Below are 19,937 nucleotides of genomic sequence, written 5' to 3' on the forward strand. Positions count from 1 at the left end.
TTGGACTGAATAGTCAATATTTTATTATATCACAGCATGATAATAAGTTGTCATTTTTTAATACTATGGACATCACATTACATCATCATCTTATGGATATCTGCATATTAAGGACTTGATATTATAGCATGCTTTCAACAGTGTATGGTGTGTTTTCATTTAGTAGCTTATATCCAGGTGATTGTATACCAGATGTACAGACCAAAGTTACATACCATGTTAATCATTACCTTTTCCTTGCAAGGACAGAACTGTATGAAAAGATATACAAAAACATGTATATCATAAAAAGCTCAATGAATATATTACTGCTTAAATACCCATAACATTCTCAATGGAAAGTGGACTGCATTCAGTAAAGTTATTAGTTTGCACTATTAGAGAGGAGGGCAGTTTGTCCCTACTAACAGGCCTGTTTTTTCATGGGAGTTTTCAGCACTATGGACAAATGTTTGCATTGAGTTTTGGCTCTACTGGTGATCGACTAGAAGAGGATATTCAGTGGTTTTTCATCCATTAGTACATCAGTCCATTCACACAAGTTTGTTATCGCTACTTTTCCTAATCTACTTGGTGGATTGCCATGAAAGTTTAGACATACAGTCACCCCATTATCTAGTTATCCCTTGATGATTAAGGTGAGACTTAGACATCCAATATGGCCACCACTGGAGCCATCTTGAAAATCTTATATGTACTTCGGAGCAAAAAGTCATTGACCTGTGGATTTTACCGGAAGACTTTTTATGATTTTTTATATATATATATATATATATATATATATATATATATATATATAGAGTTGGTTCTGAAAGAAAATGGTACCAATCTAATGTCAAATATGGCCAACAATGTTGCCATCATAAATATCTTTTTATCACGACTCCTTCTAATGGATGGTGTCAGTCTAGTTTCTAATACAGTAGTCCCCCTCTTGAATGCCCCCCCCCCGGACCAGCAGCCACCCACTTCTTATGGCCAGAATCCCTTGGCACCGATGAGTTTGTGTTCAAAACTACCCCTCAAGAATGGTCACCCTTCTGACGTGACCAGCAGCCAGCATATTAGAACAAAAATGTAAAATGTTCCCCTCACAAGTGGCCACTTTTTAATTGATTCATATCGTGACATAAGGTAAGTAATCAGATTATCTCTATCATCGATAGATGTCTCCCATTGTCAAGTTTCCGTTACTGAAAGAAGTGTTGACTAAAGTACATGTAATACTAACATTAATATTATATTATTGTCTATAAAAGGTGACGTTTACAGGAAATGGACTCAACAATGTTATGATAGAATTTTGGGCTTCACACATCTGTCGCGTTCTTCTCTTTGATGATTACAACCGGACGTAATTGTCAAGATCATAACAGGGTCAGCATAGGCTAAAAATAGATTTTGTGCATTAACACACACACACATACAGAAATTGAACAAAACAGGGTACCAGACAAAGACTGAAACATCACATGACAACACATTTATAGCTTCATTTGTGAAGAAGGCATTTTGTCCACTCTACAAAGTTTCATCTGCATAATTAAATCACATACAGTTAGCAACATCCAAATAAATCATTACCAAATATTAACGTGTCATCACTTAAACAGAGAAGTATTATTTCAGAAGAAAGTTATTCTACTTAACGACATCAGGTTAGGTGCGGGCGTGGGACTTGCTGAACAATTTTTGTAGAAAAGACTCAAATAAAACAATTTTATGTAGAAAAGACTCAAATAAAACAATTTTATGTAGAAAAGACTCAAATAAAACAATTTTATGTAGAAAAGACTCAACTAAAACAATTTTATGTTGAAAAGACTCAAATAAAACAATTTTATGTTGAAAAGACTCAAATAAACGTCATAACCAATAAGGAGGTTATTCAGCAGTGGGAAAATGGTGCATATGGAAAGAGAATTATCTATGTACCAAGATTTAAACGACGTTTTTGAATGGTTTTGCGATGTGCATGACAACAATACCCGCTCGCATATCACGCTTACACCAAAATTAAGAACTATTAATGTACATTCAGTTGAAATAAGTCTATTCTTAAGACAAGAAGAACCTTTTAATAATTAATGTTACTTTTAAACAAAGATATTAAATGCTTTGAAGTATGTAGCTTTCTTACTAAGTACATTACATTTACTTTTCACAAAAAATTTAGTCCCTTTCTGAAAAAGCCACCCATCTTATAAAGTCAGTTTCCCTTGTGCAGAAGGGGTGGCTGTATAAAAGGGGGACCACTATAGCAACCAGTGACCATCTTAAAAATCTTGTTATCACTACTCCTGAACGAATGGTCATATTAACATGGAGTTTTCATTGAAGGCTTCTTATGATGTCTAGTTGGTCTTATATGAAAATTGTGCTAATGTCCAACATGGCCACCACAGCAGGCATCTTGAAAATCTTATTTCTACGTCTGAATGGAAAATCTTACTGATGATGAGTTTCCACATATCTAGTTGTTTCTAATTGAAAATAGTGCTTACACATCCAGTATGACTGCCACTGCTGCCATCTTGAGAAATTTTGTTACCACTTCTCCTCACTAAAAGACTAATTCTAATGTCTTTTTGGTCCTAAAAATGGTGCTGCCTTTTCATCTAGTATGACCACCCCAGTTTACATCTTGAAAATCTTGTTTTCTTGAATGAATGATCATGTCAGCATGAGTTTTAATGTATGGGTGGTCATAAATGAATGCTACCAATCTGACCGCCAATATGGCCACCATAATGGTGTCAAGAAACTCTTGTTATCTCCGCTCCAATATGGCTGGTCATATTGACATTATTTTTTTTCACCAAAGACTTATGACAATGTTTGCTTCTTAATGGAAAATGGTGCACATCTGATACCCAGTATCACCACCATGGCAGCCATCTTGAAAATCTTGCTATTGTTACTATAAAAAAAAAACATAGTTTGTGTCCATCTTAGGGAATATTCATTCTATCCAACAACTCAACTGTGGTGAATTATTTCTGGGAGATCTCCAGACCATTGTTATCTGGTTTGGAGTTTTCAACGGTGGTGTCATCAGTGACAAATCCACATTGAGGTCAGCCACATCATTTGCAGGCTCGTTGTTATGGTGGACTCATATTGGTTGAATCAGCCAATCCAAACCGAATGATCAATTCAGTCTTCATTAGACCCACTGAGGTCGATGACTCTTGCTTGGATCTAGAGTAATACCTCATGCATTCGCGTTTCTGGATTCGCGAATTCACGGATTCGCGAAATTTTCATTGGTACCCTCTACATACATGTTTTCTTTATTTTATTGAATTGTACCTTCATTATATGACTTCTGTGACATATGAAGTTTACCTAGTTTACCTTCCTGACAATGACAAAGAAAACGTCAGTCATTAAGTTTACAGTCCCATTCGTTACTTGGTTTTACCTTACTGTGAGTGCAAAAGAAAACGGCAGCCAATGAATTAGTATAGGGGTAATATTAGTATACATGTACTGTACTGTAAATGCACTAGTGTGGCAAATACCCATTAGGCGATACTGTACTCTATTTTTACGTCAACCATTTATTTCTCTTTTTAAGGGTAATGTATTAAGCTAACTTTTAAATGAAATTAAAGTGCTTTGGGAACATGATTTGGGTCATATTTAGGGTTTAAACCCTAGAAATAAGCATTTATTAGCATTTTTAGTGACTCGTACCAAACATTCGCGATTCCTCCTGATCTGTGACTGGTTCTGGAACCTAACCTCGCGAATGTTTGAGGTATTACTGTGTGGTGGAATGCAAAGTTCTGAACCTTTATCTCCCCAGTCCCAGATCTGAAGGCCTAGGCAGTTGACAATCTTTTTGTAGATTGGAAGAGTATGGATGTATATGCTTATTACCCAACACCTCATATCCCGCAAACAGCGTGGGAGTCATAGTGTTGTCTTATTTTATTGCTTCCTGCAGGTGGCAAAAATCGTGAATAAGTGAGTTGTTAAACTTAACAGTAGAAATCACAAAGAAAATTTGTTGTCTTTCCTTCCCAGGCAGCCTTGACAGCATATGTTACATCCAAAACTGGATCTTTTGAACCTGTACATCTGGATGATATCAAACAATCTGTCAGTTAAATATTTCTAAGAACAAATGGTTGTTAGAAGTTAGCCCTCCACTTTAAAAGTCTGCAAGGGGGAGAGGAGTTCTCTCACAGTGGTTCAACAGGGAACGCCACTCCGTTTAAAGCATCATTACCCCAGTTAGCAAACTTTTTCTTATGGCTCTTCAAGGTTAAAAAGTGTTTATCCATCACTATAATAGCTTACTGTTCCACAATTTCTGACATGTTTTATAATCATGGGCAGGAGAATATAGGACAAAACAAACTCCTACTCAACCTTCCAGTTATCGTGTGATGGTTTGACTTCACTCATGATTGCATCTGCTTTCATTGCTAAGAATGTGCTCCTATTCATAGGCAATTGGTCATTTTTGTTGAAATCTATCACTTATTCATACCGTTGAAAGGGGTAAAGGTAGATAACTCAGCTTATGCTTTATTGTCCTGGATATAATGGGTTATTTGCTCTGCATATAGATGGAGGATTAGCCCAAGATTAAATAAAGTTATTGAGCAATTCATTTGCTACGGTTAGGGCACTTGCACAATCATAACATTTGAGTGAAACTATTTTTACAGACATTAAGCAAACCATTGAGATGACTTTCTCCTGATCTTTCATCTCAAAGATCTCAATTCGACCTGGAAGGACCTATAGCAATACCACGACAGGCTGCCTTCCCAGGTCATTCTGCAGGTTCTCAGTGATGAGGTCCATCAACCTCTACCTTGTAAGCTTTGTCAGCGTTAAATTGAGTCACTACTCCGGCCTGTATATTTCTCTCATAATCTGAAGCTGCTTCACATACCATAGGGTATCTGAGATGGGTCTTCTGCAGGGTAAAGGACTGTAACTCATACCCTAGGGTATCCGAGATGGGTCTTCTGCAGGGTAAAGGACTGTAACTCATACCCTAGGGTATCCGAGATGGGTCTTCTGCAGGGTAAAGGACTGTAACTCCTATCACCTCTTACCTATTCTCATAAGATATTTTGATCAGGTAACATATTTCAACAAAACTTTTGTAAAAACTAAAACTTTTGGAGCCAGTTGTTTCTTCAGTAATACTTACCTGATCATAAGATGAATAAACCCTCCCAACCTACCCCAGTTACATCCTACTGGCAGAATGTGCATTTCTAATCCAACTGTAACTGAATTATGCTTAGGATTTGGTGCCAGTTCCTATAAGTAAGTGAAGTTTACTCTTGTCTGACACCAGCATGTGGTAAGACAACTTTTGTATAGGCAACAATTAGCTTAGGAAAGCTGGATTTGCAAGGTAGTGGTCATATTCTTGAGATATTTTGTTTAGGTAAGTATTATTGAAGAAAACGTTTACTCCAAAACTTGGTTTCTCGAGTTTCATGTAAATGTCGATGTCATGCTCCTCAGAAAGATCATATGATTGCATGATTTGCTGTCTTCACATCCAATTCTAAGGGTGTGGTTCACACATTTATTTTATTTTTATATCCTTTTTATCCAACATGATTCCCTTGCACAGTTGTAATGTTAGAATCTGTCATTTCCTCAAAAATGTCACATTATCCTTTGAAGTGACTGCTTCAGTGGCCTAGTGATTAGAGTGCCTGCCTCAGATGTGAGAGGTTGTGGGTTCGATCCCCGGCTGAGTCATACCAAAGACTTACAAAAATGGTACTAACAATTTCCTCTCTTGGTGCTCAGCATTAAGAGGTTAGTATTAGGACTGGTCAGCCTGGTGTCAGGATAATATGACTGGGTGGGACATCATGCTACATGTCTGTGACATGATGCCCTAGTGCTAGGCATCACTATAAAATGCCACACTGCAGACATCGTAGCAATATGACTGAAAAATTGTTAAAGCTATGTTAAAAATCCAAATCACACACACACGTTATCAATTGAAGAATATGCATCCACTTCAAGCTGATCATTACTCTTCATGTTGAGGCTGGTAGTGATGCCACTAATGAAATTGCATGTTTGGCATTCTGATTGGCTGATTTCCCTGTTGTGACTAATTTGGGTTCCCTATGGAAAACTCCTGTGTGTCACCAGCATGGTCATAAAGTCTTGTGTGTGCCATCAATAGTCTTAAAGGCAGTCAGCTAAGACAGAAACCTGTGGTAATTACTGACGGTATCTGTGTGTAAGTAGAAACTAAACTGACATAATACTAATCACCATTACTGGATCTAATAGGATCGAATAATTAAAATGTTCCACCTGACAAACATGGCAGATGTTTAGGGTCCATGAGCATTATTTTACATACCATTTGTACATTGATTAGGCTTGGCAGATAGCAAGGTTAGCAGATGAAAGTGGGAATCAAAGAGTCACTTGGTACATTAAAATTTATTGGAGGTAAATATGGATGGTAAGAAAGCTGGAGGAGGCTCAAGGAGCACAGATAATAATTCAGTAAAGCTTCAGTAATGAAGATTTCCTGGTCCAATAACAATAAGTTTTTAAGAGAATATATTGAATCCACAACTTGTTCATGTTTACCCTCAATACAAAGATGTCATGTTATGAAACATATATATATATGAATTAAAGTTTAATGAGAATTTTTTATGACAAAGCACGATTTTTCCTTAATTTCAGAGGTTAACACAGCTTATCTGAGCCAGTGTTTAGAACTGTTCACAGAACCAGAAGTTCTTAGCCAAGAGGAAGCTTGGTGAGTTGCTCTAAAATAAAAAGATGCTATGTTTGCTTGTATGAATTGATTATAAATCAGGATTATGCAACTTAAATGTAGCTCAGATATTGCTGGGACATTGCTCTGATGATGTAGTTATTTGTAATGTAATCAGGGTATCAAAGGATGGATTAAAGGTCTTCAAATAAAAATGTGGTAGTCCTTTTGATTTCTTACGTAAAACTTTGCATAGGTTGTTGGAATCACTACGTAGCTAAGTTCATAGGAAAAACCATTATTGTACGAGTCATATTTTCAAGGGTAAGGATCACAAGAGCCCCTGTGGTATACAGAAGTCCCAGTGGAAAGGGTCACGAGCCCCTACAAAAGAGACACAGGGGTAAGGGTCACAAGAGCCCGCTGTGGTATAAAAAAAAGTCACAGGGGTAAGGGTCACATGAGCCCCTTATGGTACATAGAGATGTGTTAAGGTCACATGAGCCCACATTGTGCACAGACAAGTGTAAGGACTCCAAGAGTACCCATAGTCAGACAGAAGTAAGGGTACACAGACAAGTACAAGGGTTATAATAGTTTAAATAGTATACAGACAAGTGTAAGAGTCACAAGAGTTCAAATAGTACACACACAAGTATAAGGGTCACAAGAGTTCACATAGTACACACACAAGTATAAGGGTCACAAGAGTTCACATAGTACACACACAAGTATAAGGGTCACAAGAGTTAACATAGTATATGGACAAGTATAAGGGTCACAAGAGTTCAGGTAGTATACAAACAAGTACAAGGGTTACAAGAGTTCACATAGTACACAGACAATTATAAGGGTCACAGGAGTTCACATAGTACACACACAAGTATAAGGGTCACAAGAGTTCACATAGTACACACACAAGTATAAGGGTCACAAGAGTTAACATAGTACACACACAAGTATAAGGGTCACAAGAGTTCACATAGTACACACACAAGTATAAGGGTCACAAGAGTTCACATAGTACACACACAAGTATAAGGGTCACAAGAGTTCACATAGTACACACACAAGTATAAGGGTTACAAGAGTTCACATAGTATATGGACAAGTATAAGGGTCACAAGAGTTCAGGTAGTATACAAACAAGTACAAGGGTTACAAGAGTTCACATAGTACACAGACAATTATAAGGGTCACAGGAGTTCACATAGTACACAGACAAGTATACGGGTTACAAGAGTTTAAATAGTATACAGACAAGTATAAGGGTTACAAGAGTTTAAATAGTATACAGACAGGTATATGGGTTACAAGAGTTTACATAGTACACAGACAGGTATAAGGATCACAAGAGTTCACATAGTACACAGACAAGTATACAGGTTACAAGAGTTTAAATAGTATGCAGACAAGTATAAGGGTCACAAGAGTTCACATGCTACACAGACAGGTATAAGGGTCACAAGAGTTCACATGCTACAGAGACAAGTATAAGGGTCACAAGAGTTCACATTAGTACACAGACAAGTATAAGGGTCAAAAGGTTTTTTAATGGTCAAAAGAGTTCACATACTACGCAGACAAGTATAAGGGTCACAAGAGTTCACATACTACACAGACAAGTATAAGGGTCACAAGAGTTCACATAGTACACAGACAAGTACAAGGGTCACAAGAGTTCACATAGTACACAGACAAGTATAAGGGTCACAAGAGTTCACATGCTACACATACAAGTATAAGCATCACAAGAGTTCACATAGTACACAGACAAGTATAAGGGTCACAAGAGTTCACATACTACACAGACAAGTATAAGGGTCACAAGAGTTCACATGCTACACATACAAGTATAAGCATCACAAGAGTTCACATAGTACACAGACAAGTATAAGGGTCACAAGAGTTCACATGCTACACATACAAGTATAAGCATCACAAGAGTTCACATAGTACACAGACAAGTATAAGGGTCACAAGAGTTCACATGCTACACATACAAGTATAAGCATCACAAGAGTTCACATAGTACACAGACAAGTATAAGGGTCACAAGAGTTCACATGCTACACATACAAGTATAAGCATCACAAGAGTTCACATACTACACAGACAAGTATAAGGGTCACAAGAGTTCACATAGTACACAGACAAGTATAAGGGTCACAAGAGTTCACATGCTACACATACAAGTATAAGCATCACAAGAGTTCACATAGTACACAGACAAGTATAAGGGTCACAAGAGTTCACATGCTACACATACAAGTATAAGCATCACAAGAGTTCACATAGTACACAGACAAGTATAAGGGTCACAAGAGTTCACATGCTACACATACAAGTATAAGCATCACAAGAGTTCACATACTACACAGACAAGTATAAGGGTCACAAGAGTTCACATAGTACACAGACAAGTATAAGGGTCACAAGAGTTCACATACTACACAGACAAGTATAAGGGTCACAAGAGTTCACATAGTATACAGACAAGTATAAGGGTCAAAAGGTTTTTTAATGGTCAAAAGAGTTCACATACTACACAGATAAGTTTTAGGGTAACAAGAGTTCAGATAGTCCTTACAAAATTATCAGAAGTTCAAATGTATAAATTTCCAACTGATAGTTTCAGTATTGAACATGTTGGTGTGTATGTAGTCTTGAATGTGGTAATGTAACAATGGCCTGAATTCTGACAGTCTTTTGATGTATCACAATAATATAATCCAAAAATGAAATACTGAACACAACAATAAGGTATCACGGTACCAATTGTTTTTCCATATACCTCAATGCTAATGTTTTGTGAAATAAATATACTTTCTGTCCTACTTGAGCATGCATGTCACACACTGTCATATAGAACAATGCTAGATTGTCAATTTGACAATGACATAACCAGGTACTCCATTGCATTTAAGAGAGATAACTCTACTGGAACTAGACAGGGGTAAGAGTTATCTAGTCACAACAAGCATATTTTCAGCCATGTGTATCATATATTAAAAAATCATAAAAAATACAAAATATGATCTAGATAGAAATTAACACAAACTCACATGTTGCCAAGAGGCTCAACTTTTTTTTAAGCCAAACAGAAAGTACAACTCTTACATAATGCATCAATCACAGCTAGTGTTGTTCTTTAATTCTGAATACAATGTTCCCTACACCTTAAGCTCCGCCCACCTGGACTTGCGCAATTGGCACTGTTATACCTATAGCAAACCTTAATTTTTCCAATAATCTGTGAAATAGTTCGGGACTGTATAAGTAACAAATATGCTTAGTCTCACTTGTGAAAAACAATTTGATAAGGTACTAACCTATGTCTTATATGAATGTGTATAGAAATGTCTTTGAGCTGTTTGAACTATTGTTTTCATATTTTTGCTTCACTACCAAAATCATCTTTTGAAATAAAATGAATTCTTTCAACTGAGTTGTATCTTATTCATGTCAGCACTTACTGAACTTCACATGGGTGATATGGGATAAATCACATTATGTCATATTATGTAATAACTAGGTCAAAGGTCAATGTACCCAATAGTATGTGCCTGTCCTACTTGAAAATGTACAATTCACCTAAAAGAAAGGAATTTATATTGTTTGGTAGGTGCAGAACTTAACATCAGAGACAGGTGGACATGACCCAATCTTATTATAAAGTATAAGCTTTGACCACTTTACACTGTCTGCAGCTACAAGAGGTCACTAACCACCAGTCCTCACACAAAGGTCTACCTACCCATCCTCTTTGTAACAAAAATAGTAAGCTTTCCTCCTTTGTAATGTGAATAAAATTGTTTCAGTAAGCCAATCAGTCACCAAATATAGTAAATCACAGCTTCTAAGTGGTTATGTTGGATTGGGGGGTGAAATTAGGGGAATAAAATACAGAAAAATGCCAAATATAAACACTGAGTATAGCACATCAAATGGAGTTAAAAACAGGAGGAAAGTGTTTATCTAAAAGGGAGAGGTATCTTATGATAAAGGAATTAAAGGAGGCAAAATCAGCAATGCGAAAAATGAGAAGTGAAAGTTTGATGACCTTACCTTGGACAAATATATGGGGCAGGGCCCAACAGGTCCAAGGACAGCCCAAAGGCAACTGTGCTATAACATCCCTTACAGGTACCCAAATTTCAGGTGAAGTTGTGTTCATTTCCATCTAATATAAAAGGGTGAATAATTTAGATAATACAGATACATATAAAGTATATTTCTTCTCCATAAGAATTTAATAATAATTGGACTAAGATAGAGAGGAACTTATCTCAGAACCAAACAGAACATACCGTATCAGTTTTTAAACTTGTAAACTTTACTGTGAGAAATTATTAAATTGCTTCTACTTACATCTGCATCAATATTGAGGGCTAATATAATACTTCACAATTCTTCTTTTTATTTTCATAACCAGTCACTAAAAATGTGAGATTTTATTTCCTTGAAATGTTATGACTGGTGTAAGGGAGATAACTGAATGATATACATAAGGTGTAGTAACCTCTAATATATTATCCATGTAACATAGATGAGTTCATGAACAACCTGTATTAACTTAATTGCAATTAAATTATCTCAAAATACATTACTGATAAAGTGAGAACCTAACATTTAGATGACGCAGCTCTTTCATATCACATAGTTCATATTTTCTACAATGCCAGCATGTAGAGTGCAGCCTTCCATAACCATGCAGATATGATCTCATGCCAATTTGGATTCTTGCGATGGGATGCAAAGTTTCAAGAAGTGTGGATTTGAATGGAATGGATGCGCACTGTGTGACTAAAATGGTTATCATTCTGTAATGTTGGACCAAACATGGAAATTCCACAAGAACAGCTTGACAGAAAGAAATAGAATTAATTGAAAGTCAATAGTAGATTATAATTGGGCTTATACAAGTGCCAGTGGGAAATGCTGACTTAAAGAAACTGTTCTTGTTTGTTGGTATTCACTGCTACTTCAACAAAAGGGAATGCAAGAGAACTGAACTAACTACATGAACAATTTCAAAGCAAGAAAGTGTATAAAAAAAATGGACAATTAGAGCAGGACAGTTAAAATCAAAGTGGGAAGGAATACCATATCTTTAATAAATTACCTAACATTACTCATGCCAGAACATCCTACATGGTACAAGTGATCTACAAGTGTACTTAGAGTGTTCTCTATCCTGGTTTATGGCATGCCTTACAAGAACAAGATAGCTGTTTTTGTACACATGATTTTTCATCTTTTGCAGCTAAAATAGCCAATATTTGGCAAAATCAACTATATTATGTTTACATAGCTTATTTTGTTGCATGTATTCCAATCTAGGAGGTAACAGCACATACATAAAGGCATCAGGTAACACAAGTCTATATCTATCATAGCTATAGTTATCAAAAGTCCCCATCCAAAGCCAACTTGTGCTATTTTCTGAAGATTTCATACATTTTATTCTTAAAGAACTTTCAATATTTGACCAAAACTGTTCAGCACACATTTGTTTTCCTACATCAAACTAATATAGTTCATAAATGCCGCCCACATGTATGCGTTTCTATGGATACACTGTGAGGCTATTCTTTCCTTTAGGTATCACGGTACCAATTGTTTTTCCATATACCTCAACGCTAATGTTTTGTGAAATAAATATACTTTCTGTCCTACTTGAGCATGCATGTCACACACTGTCATATAGAACAATGCTAGATTGTCAATTTGACAATGACCTAACCAGGTACTCCATTGCATTTAAGAGAGATAACTCTACTGGAACGAGAAAGGGGTAAGAGTTATCTAGTCACAACAAGCATATTTTCAGCCATGTGTACCATATATTAAAAAAATCATAAAAAATACAAAATGTGATCTAGATAGAAATTAACACAAACTCACATGTTGCCAAGAGGCTCAACTTTTTTTTTAAGCCAAACAGAAAGTACAACTCTTACATAATGCATCAATCACAGCTAGTGTTGTTCGTTAATTCTGAATACAATGTTCCCTACACCTTAAGCTCTGCCCACCTGGACTTGCAGAATTGGTACCGTTATACCATAAGACTGATTCTACCTCAGATGTTAAATGCAAAAATGAGTTTCTCAGGTAAACAATGTATAACAAGCTAAGTCACACAAGTAGAACTAAGATGAGGGTCACAAGTTCATTTATTGATTGTTCTAAGTTGTTAACAAGTCAAAGTCTGTTGCTAAAATTATGATAAAAAACATGGGAAACATCAGATACAACAATTTCTTCATTGGTGAATTTCATAGACCTAGACCTAGACCCAGACCCAAATAAACATATTTACCTCCACTCATAGAAAAATATTAACTGTGTATTATTTGTTTACAAAATAAAAGTTACTGGTCAGGTACACAATGAATTGATTTTGGACAAGGCCAAGTCCAAAATACAACTATATATAACATATAATCAAGGAGAAAAAGTAACAAATACAAATTAAACATATGTAACCACCTCTATTAGATATAGAAAATGACATGAATAAAATAATTGTTTAACTTGCATGTTGTTATATGTGTTTAATTTGTATTGTTTGCTGGCTTTTCTCCATGGTTATTAGTTATGGATATCTGTATTTTACTTGACCTTTGTCCAAAATCAAGTAAGTTAATGGTGACATTGTAAACAACATAATACATAGCTAATATTTCTCCGTGATTGGATGGATGAAATATTTAGATCGTTATTAATTGTAGAAATGTATACTTTAGATTTAGTTAAATATATTAGTCTTGATTCCGGACTTAGGAACTTCCAGAAAAGAAATTTCCCATTAAGTTAACAAAGTTTTTCCACAAAATCGTAATTGTGACCTAGGTCAAGTAGAGTGGTATATAAACTTGTTTATGTTAGGATTATTAATTCTTGCCTTAACATCTGAAGCAGAATCAGCTTTATTGTTGTGTTCAGTTTATATTTTGGTTGATTTATTTATTCACATTATTATTCACCAGAATTACCAAATGATGAATAATAGTCTTGGACTAAAACATTAATTTGAAATTATAGTGAATTCAGACAAGGGCATTTTGGATTATATTATTATGATACATCAGAAGACTTTTAACACATCACCACATTCCAGACCATTTGCTCCATTATCACATTTGAGACCAGGCACATCAACACATTCAATATTGGAATTTATTTGGAATGCCACTGGAATTCAATTGGAACTTCATGCATTTGGATTTGTAATAGAACTTTTAGGACTGTTTGGGATACAATTCACAATACTGTAAGTTCTTTTAAAAATTTCACATTGTATTCCAGAGAAATAAATTATCTGTTGAATTTTACAAAACATGTTGGTTTTCACTCTGTTCTGTTACTTCGTTAAATCCATTGAGTCACAATTCATATATTTAGAGCTGTAAAACCAAGCATGGTTCATTTTCCCTCTTTTATTCAATACATGAAGATAACTTGGATTAAGCACTTGATTGAAAATGAATGATGACTTTGAAAGAATTTTGGTTACAGAACAAGTTCTGGAATAATTTAGAGGCGTCTGATATTAAAGTTAGGCAAGACAAAATTAACACAGCGCAGTAAATGTATTAGTAATAATTTTCAGCAGGATTATTTCCTTGCCTTAGAGAGATGGAAAAAGGAGCCCTCATCAATTTAAGAATACTACCGGGTAGTCTCAAAATATTATTAATTTTGTCAATTTTTATAATTTTCATTCCTATACAAAATAGCGATCAAACAGGATAGAGTACGTCAAAAATTGTTTTGATAATCAAGGATCATCAGAACACTCTTACTAATAATTTCCATGAATATTTCTCAGTTATTTCAAAATTAACTGGTCCCTGGAAAAGACAAATAAATTCAGAAAAAAGTTTACTTATAACAAATATGAATTTAAATGCTGTATATAAAGATTTGAAAGAGTAGCACATATACTTTATGGAAAAAGTGGATCATTTTTTTAACTTAATCAGCTTGGAACATTGTACATGTATCTGCTGTCGAGGTCTATATTTTTACATAATATTTTCAAGTTTGAGAAATACCATATTTTTTGTTGATGATTGTTAACACAGGCATATATTTTTCTTTGTGTCCAACTCTGTGCTGTGTGTTTGTGTGTGAGAGAGAGAGACAGAGAGAGAGAGAAAGAGTTTGTAAATCTTTCTATTAATATATACAGCATAAACTAGAAGTCAGAACCTTTCAACAGTTATGTACAACACCCAAATCACTTTGTCAGGTTTGTGTTAAATAGAATCTGTAAAATCCTGACATTTGAAATGTCAACAACAAAAAAATTAAAAATATGCACAGACTGAACTGTCACTGTAGATTCACCCAGTTACTGATTAAGGCATTGAGAAATCATTGTTGGGTTGGAGATGACCACTATACACCTGACATTTGTATAGGAAATTTGCCAGGGGAAATTAGAATGGATGTTGTGACAAGGTGAGTGCTATGTAAAGGTGACCATTAGGATAGGTTTTACTGTATTGTATATTTGTTCAGATTTGAGTAAACTGGGTAATTAGACTTAAATAAATGATCAAGTGAGTTTTAGTAACTTGCGCATATGAAAGAAACTGAGTGCAGTTAAAAATAGTTTTTGTATGTATGTTGTTCAGATTTGAGTAAACTTGGTAATTAGACTTAAATCATCAAGTGAGTTTTAGTAACTTGCACATATGAAAGAAACTGAGTGCAGTTAAAAATAGTTTTTGTATGTATGTTATGTACTCAATTCTTTTTCTTTAACACCCCTGTCTTCTTTCTCTCCAAAGATAAGCAAGGAAATTAATCCATAATATTGACTATAGAGAAGCACTAGTTTGGGTTTACATAGAATTATTCTCATTGCAAAAAAGCATGCAAATCAGATTCTTTAAAAATACATTTTAGAATGCAAGATGCATAATTTCAGTAGTATAAAGTTAGCAGAATAAAATACATCTGAGAGATTAAAATGAATAATTTGTAATTTATCACTGAGGATTAAATATGAACAAAAAATTTTGTTTGCAAAAAAATACAATTGCAGCCTACTATAAACTGTATGTTAAAATTAAAGCTCAGAATTTCTTTACACTATTCTAGATATTTGTTTGCAAGTAATTGTGTTTTATTTTCTAATATTAATTTGCTCCAATAAGAATGTGTTCCTTCTAAAAAAATTCCAAAGTTTTAAAGGTTTTTGCAGAAAATTATTTTTTTTAAAAATTTGAAATTCTTAAATATATGGAAGCAAGTTTGGTATGTTTAATGATAAAGTTTAACAGTTACTAATTTTGCAATGTTAAAATGCCTGAAACATTTGTTGTTTATATGTTATCATATGTATTGTGCATTACTTTTTGGCATTTCATACATTTAATGCCATTTCTCACAAATTATTTAAAATGTTATTTTGGTTTTTTTAAAATAAAAAATACCTCACTTTGTTTTTCTCATGAGACAGTTCCTGATTTAATTTCCCGAAGTTCAACTCGTGACCATAAAAAGTACAACATACGAATTATCATTTCAGTTCATGCAAAAGCCATGTGATTCCATGAACTTTAAATTTTAAGATCTTGGATGACATTGGTTATGAGCAAGAGACCATGCATACTAATTATTCCCTTATCTTTGGAAAGAACTTTTATCTATTTATAAATTTTAAATTGACATGATATAAAGTTGGGGAAATTTTTATATAGGTTGTGTTAATAAAATATTAAATAAGCCTTCTTAGTGAAATGATTAATTGTTATGTAAGACGTATGAGCAATATGAGTCCCATTGAGTCTTTTATTGAATTAATGGTTCCCTACATGTCCAATTCACATATTATTTGATTTGCAACAATAGCAACATTCAGGACTGTGTTTTAGCAGTACTTTGATCTGGAACTTGTTTTACTTTTATTATTGGTTGGCCATTTTGGTGGTATTATTTTTTTTGTGATCATGTGACATCTTTGTTCCAACCAAAGTGTAACCAAGGTTTACCCTAGCTTTGACACAAGCCAAATGGCAAACACAAGGGTGGAGGCCGGGCTACCGTATTTAATGATAGCAAATAACTGAAACAAAACATAAAACAGATGATCACTATGTTTGTCCTACTTGCCCATTTTCCATCACAAAAATGACAATGTTTTTAGTTGACTAATGTTTGATTGGTAACAGACACCTTCAGTTAGTTTCAGTGCCAAAGCTCACACTGGCATTGACTGACCAAACAAATTTGTCACAAAACAAATCAGATAGCACATTGTTTCACTTGATACTGCATTGTTTTTCATATAGGCCACATGGCAGTCAATCCATAAAGAATAACTAGGAGTTTTGTGATCCATGGAGATCCATGAAATAGTGACAGAAGCATACAAAAGGACACTGAGATGAAGCAGATTTATTTTTGCATAACTTTTAATATTTGTGTGACTGTAGTTTAGGCTTAAATTACTTAACCCCTTATTGAGAGGAATGTTCTCAAGCCCATAAGTAAACGTTTATAGAAAAGTTTAAAACTGTGCTAATGTTAAAAATAATTAAAGAGTATGCATATTGGCTGTTGATGCAGAACTTGCATAAAATGGTAACATACTGACTGCTTCATATTGCAGTTATGACTCAAATGAAAAGTGACCAAATGCAAGTCAGTTTTCTTGTATTCAGCTCAAATGGTAATGGGCATTGAGAACTATTACCTCTAAGAATGCACTGAAGTCATCAGTTGTTCAGCTTGAGTCATCGGTTTTGGTGGTATATTTTGCTGTTGACTAACACAGCCAACTCCATTGTTACGTGTTTAGGCTTGAATAAGCAGTAACACAGAAAGAGTGAAAACAACAAGCTTTCTAGAATTTAACAAATAATTTATTTTCCTGGAAAATTCTGTGAAAATAAAAAAAGAAGAACTTATGGTTTCAAGAATCAAATCGAAAAATAATCTAAAAATAATCACGAATTAAATTGCAAAAGTCCTAGTAATAAATGTTCTAAGAATTTCAAATTCGAATCCTGATGTAAAATCCATGATGGATGACGATGACGTATGCTGTAGTCAGTACTATGCTTATCTACAGTTCCTTGTAGATATACAAATAATGGCACTCCAGTGTTGGAAATCCAAATTAAATTTGTAAGCAATGTCTTTTCAAAATTTCTGTGTGAGCACTCCTCAAAATATTTCCAGAGAATAAAGAATTAATCCTTTTGAAATCCAACTGATCTGAAGAATTATTATAGCTCAGATCTGGCTACAACAAATTAACTTGACATCAGTATGAAAAGCCCCAAAACTGAGAAATCTCTCCCAAAACAAAGATTATATTGTATCATAAGACTCAGTTTTGAAATTCCTCCAAGTTGCAAAATCAGAGGGGGGGGATCACATGATCATGTTTATATCACATACACAGAATATGGCCTTGATTAGACCAATGATTTTATTCCCAGAATAAAAAAAATTAAAAAGTGTTTACTTCTTAACCCACGTAGTCCCATCATGACCATGACAACAACCAATCATTTTAAAATAAAATAGAACTTTGTTTACTAATTCTGAATCCAGGTCAGAATTTAGATCAACACCTGTTGTTTATAAACTGACAGTCAAGGTCAAACAATTTTCCTGAAAAGTATCATTTTGAGTGAATAAATTTACATTACAATAGCGTGTAAGAAAAAGAAAAATTTAAAACTGACAAACAATTAAATTAATATATATATATATATATATATATATATATATATATATATATATATATATATATATATATATATATATATATATATATGTAACACCATGTTCAATCCGACTCGGTAGTATCAAGTGTACATTGATGGTCTTATCAAATTTGTAGGTACTGTCCACAGTGTAAGGAGCACAGAGAAGCTACAAAGCAGATGTCGATATGGAAACTACCTCACACCCTGATTGTCCAGCTCAAGAGGTTCTCCTTCAGGAATTTTATTTTGAGGGATAAGATTGACAAAATGGTGGAGTTCCCAGTTAGGTGGGTACAAGATATTATTTAGAGATATGTATACATTTATTAGCCACTAGACTGTTACCTTTATTTTCATCATTGGTTGGATAACTCTGTCTTCAGGTAATTATTTTGCATGGAAACTTGTTAGTTACATCATGCGCTATTGGTTTAAATCAGTTGAGATTTAAACATCAATGATTGGTTCTGCAGCAAAATTGATTTTGATATTAAAGATACTTTACAACTTTGATGGACCTTGTCATTGTTGTATATATTACTAAGGTACCTTTTAGAGAGATTTTGTCATTTAACAGCACACAAACAATCAAATGCGGAAAAGCTTTTTTTATATTAAAATGATGGATATTTTTGCTATCATTGGCATTATATATAGTTTGAAAGGTAGGATGGACATAGTTTCTTTTACAACAGAGCTTATTCCATCAATTTTTCCCCTTGCTGGCATATCTTAACAAATCTCTGATTAGCTGATACTGGTTACTGATGATCATTAAAAGTATCTGTCTAAAATGGTCTGTCATTCTTCCAATGAACGAATTCTTGGGCTGAAACACAATGGAAAATGTACAAATTTAAGGTCTACACACAAAACTTGAAAACTTGTATAGTTCATATTCAGTTATGTAAAATTATAATCAGATACTTGGTTGTTAGGCATTTTTTATCAATTTTCTACAACAAACAGTTTAATTTAGTTGACTGACTCTAAACATTTGTAAAATTGGTAACCACGTACAGTGTGACCCCACTATAGCATGCCCCATTATAAGACAAATTTGGATATAACACGATCATGGTGTGGCTCCTGAAATTTCATAAACAAGTATTTTTCTCATACACGAAAAAATATTCCTAAAAAGTATGATAAAAATGTAAAAAGCTTATTATCATTTTGGGAAGAGATCATTTATGAATAACACAAGACGAACTTGGCATGGCTCCTGAAATTTTATATGTATTTTTCTCGTACACAAAAAAATAGTTTTTTCTTCTTAAAGGTATGAAAAGCAGAGTGTAAAAAGTTTATTCAGGGATTGCACCAATGTCACAAATTGCGATATTTTTGTTCCTTATTGGCGCAAAATCTACCATCTGGTGATTTTTTTTTTAAATTGGCGACATTGTTGGCTGTTTAAACTTGGATATACAACCATTGGTTTGGAGTGGAGAAATTCAGAG

The 19,937-nt window shown here is 34.3% G+C and overlaps 1 protein-coding gene across 3 annotated transcripts in view; it reads left to right on the forward strand.

Moving 5' to 3' along the window:
- LOC149796164 (ubiquitin carboxyl-terminal hydrolase 19-like) overlaps nt 1–19,937 on the forward strand; it is a 132,654-nt gene that overhangs the window by 95,354 nt on the left and 17,363 nt on the right. For all 3 annotated transcript variants that reach the window (XM_089966102.1, XM_089966100.1, XM_089966101.1), the window contains exons 23-24: nt 6,703–6,778; nt 18,609–18,761. In XM_089966102.1, coding sequence (XP_089822228.1) covers nt 6,703–6,778; nt 18,609–18,761 — 229 coding nt within the window. The remainder of the gene's footprint in view (nt 1–6,702; nt 6,779–18,608; nt 18,762–19,937) is intronic.

Source organism: Sinohyriopsis cumingii, chromosome 7, assembly GCF_028554795.1.
Source record: "Sinohyriopsis cumingii isolate HCF-2022 chromosome 7, ASM2855479v2, whole genome shotgun sequence".
In the NCBI taxonomy this organism is placed as follows: Eukaryota; Metazoa; Mollusca; class Bivalvia; order Unionida; family Unionidae; genus Sinohyriopsis; species Sinohyriopsis cumingii.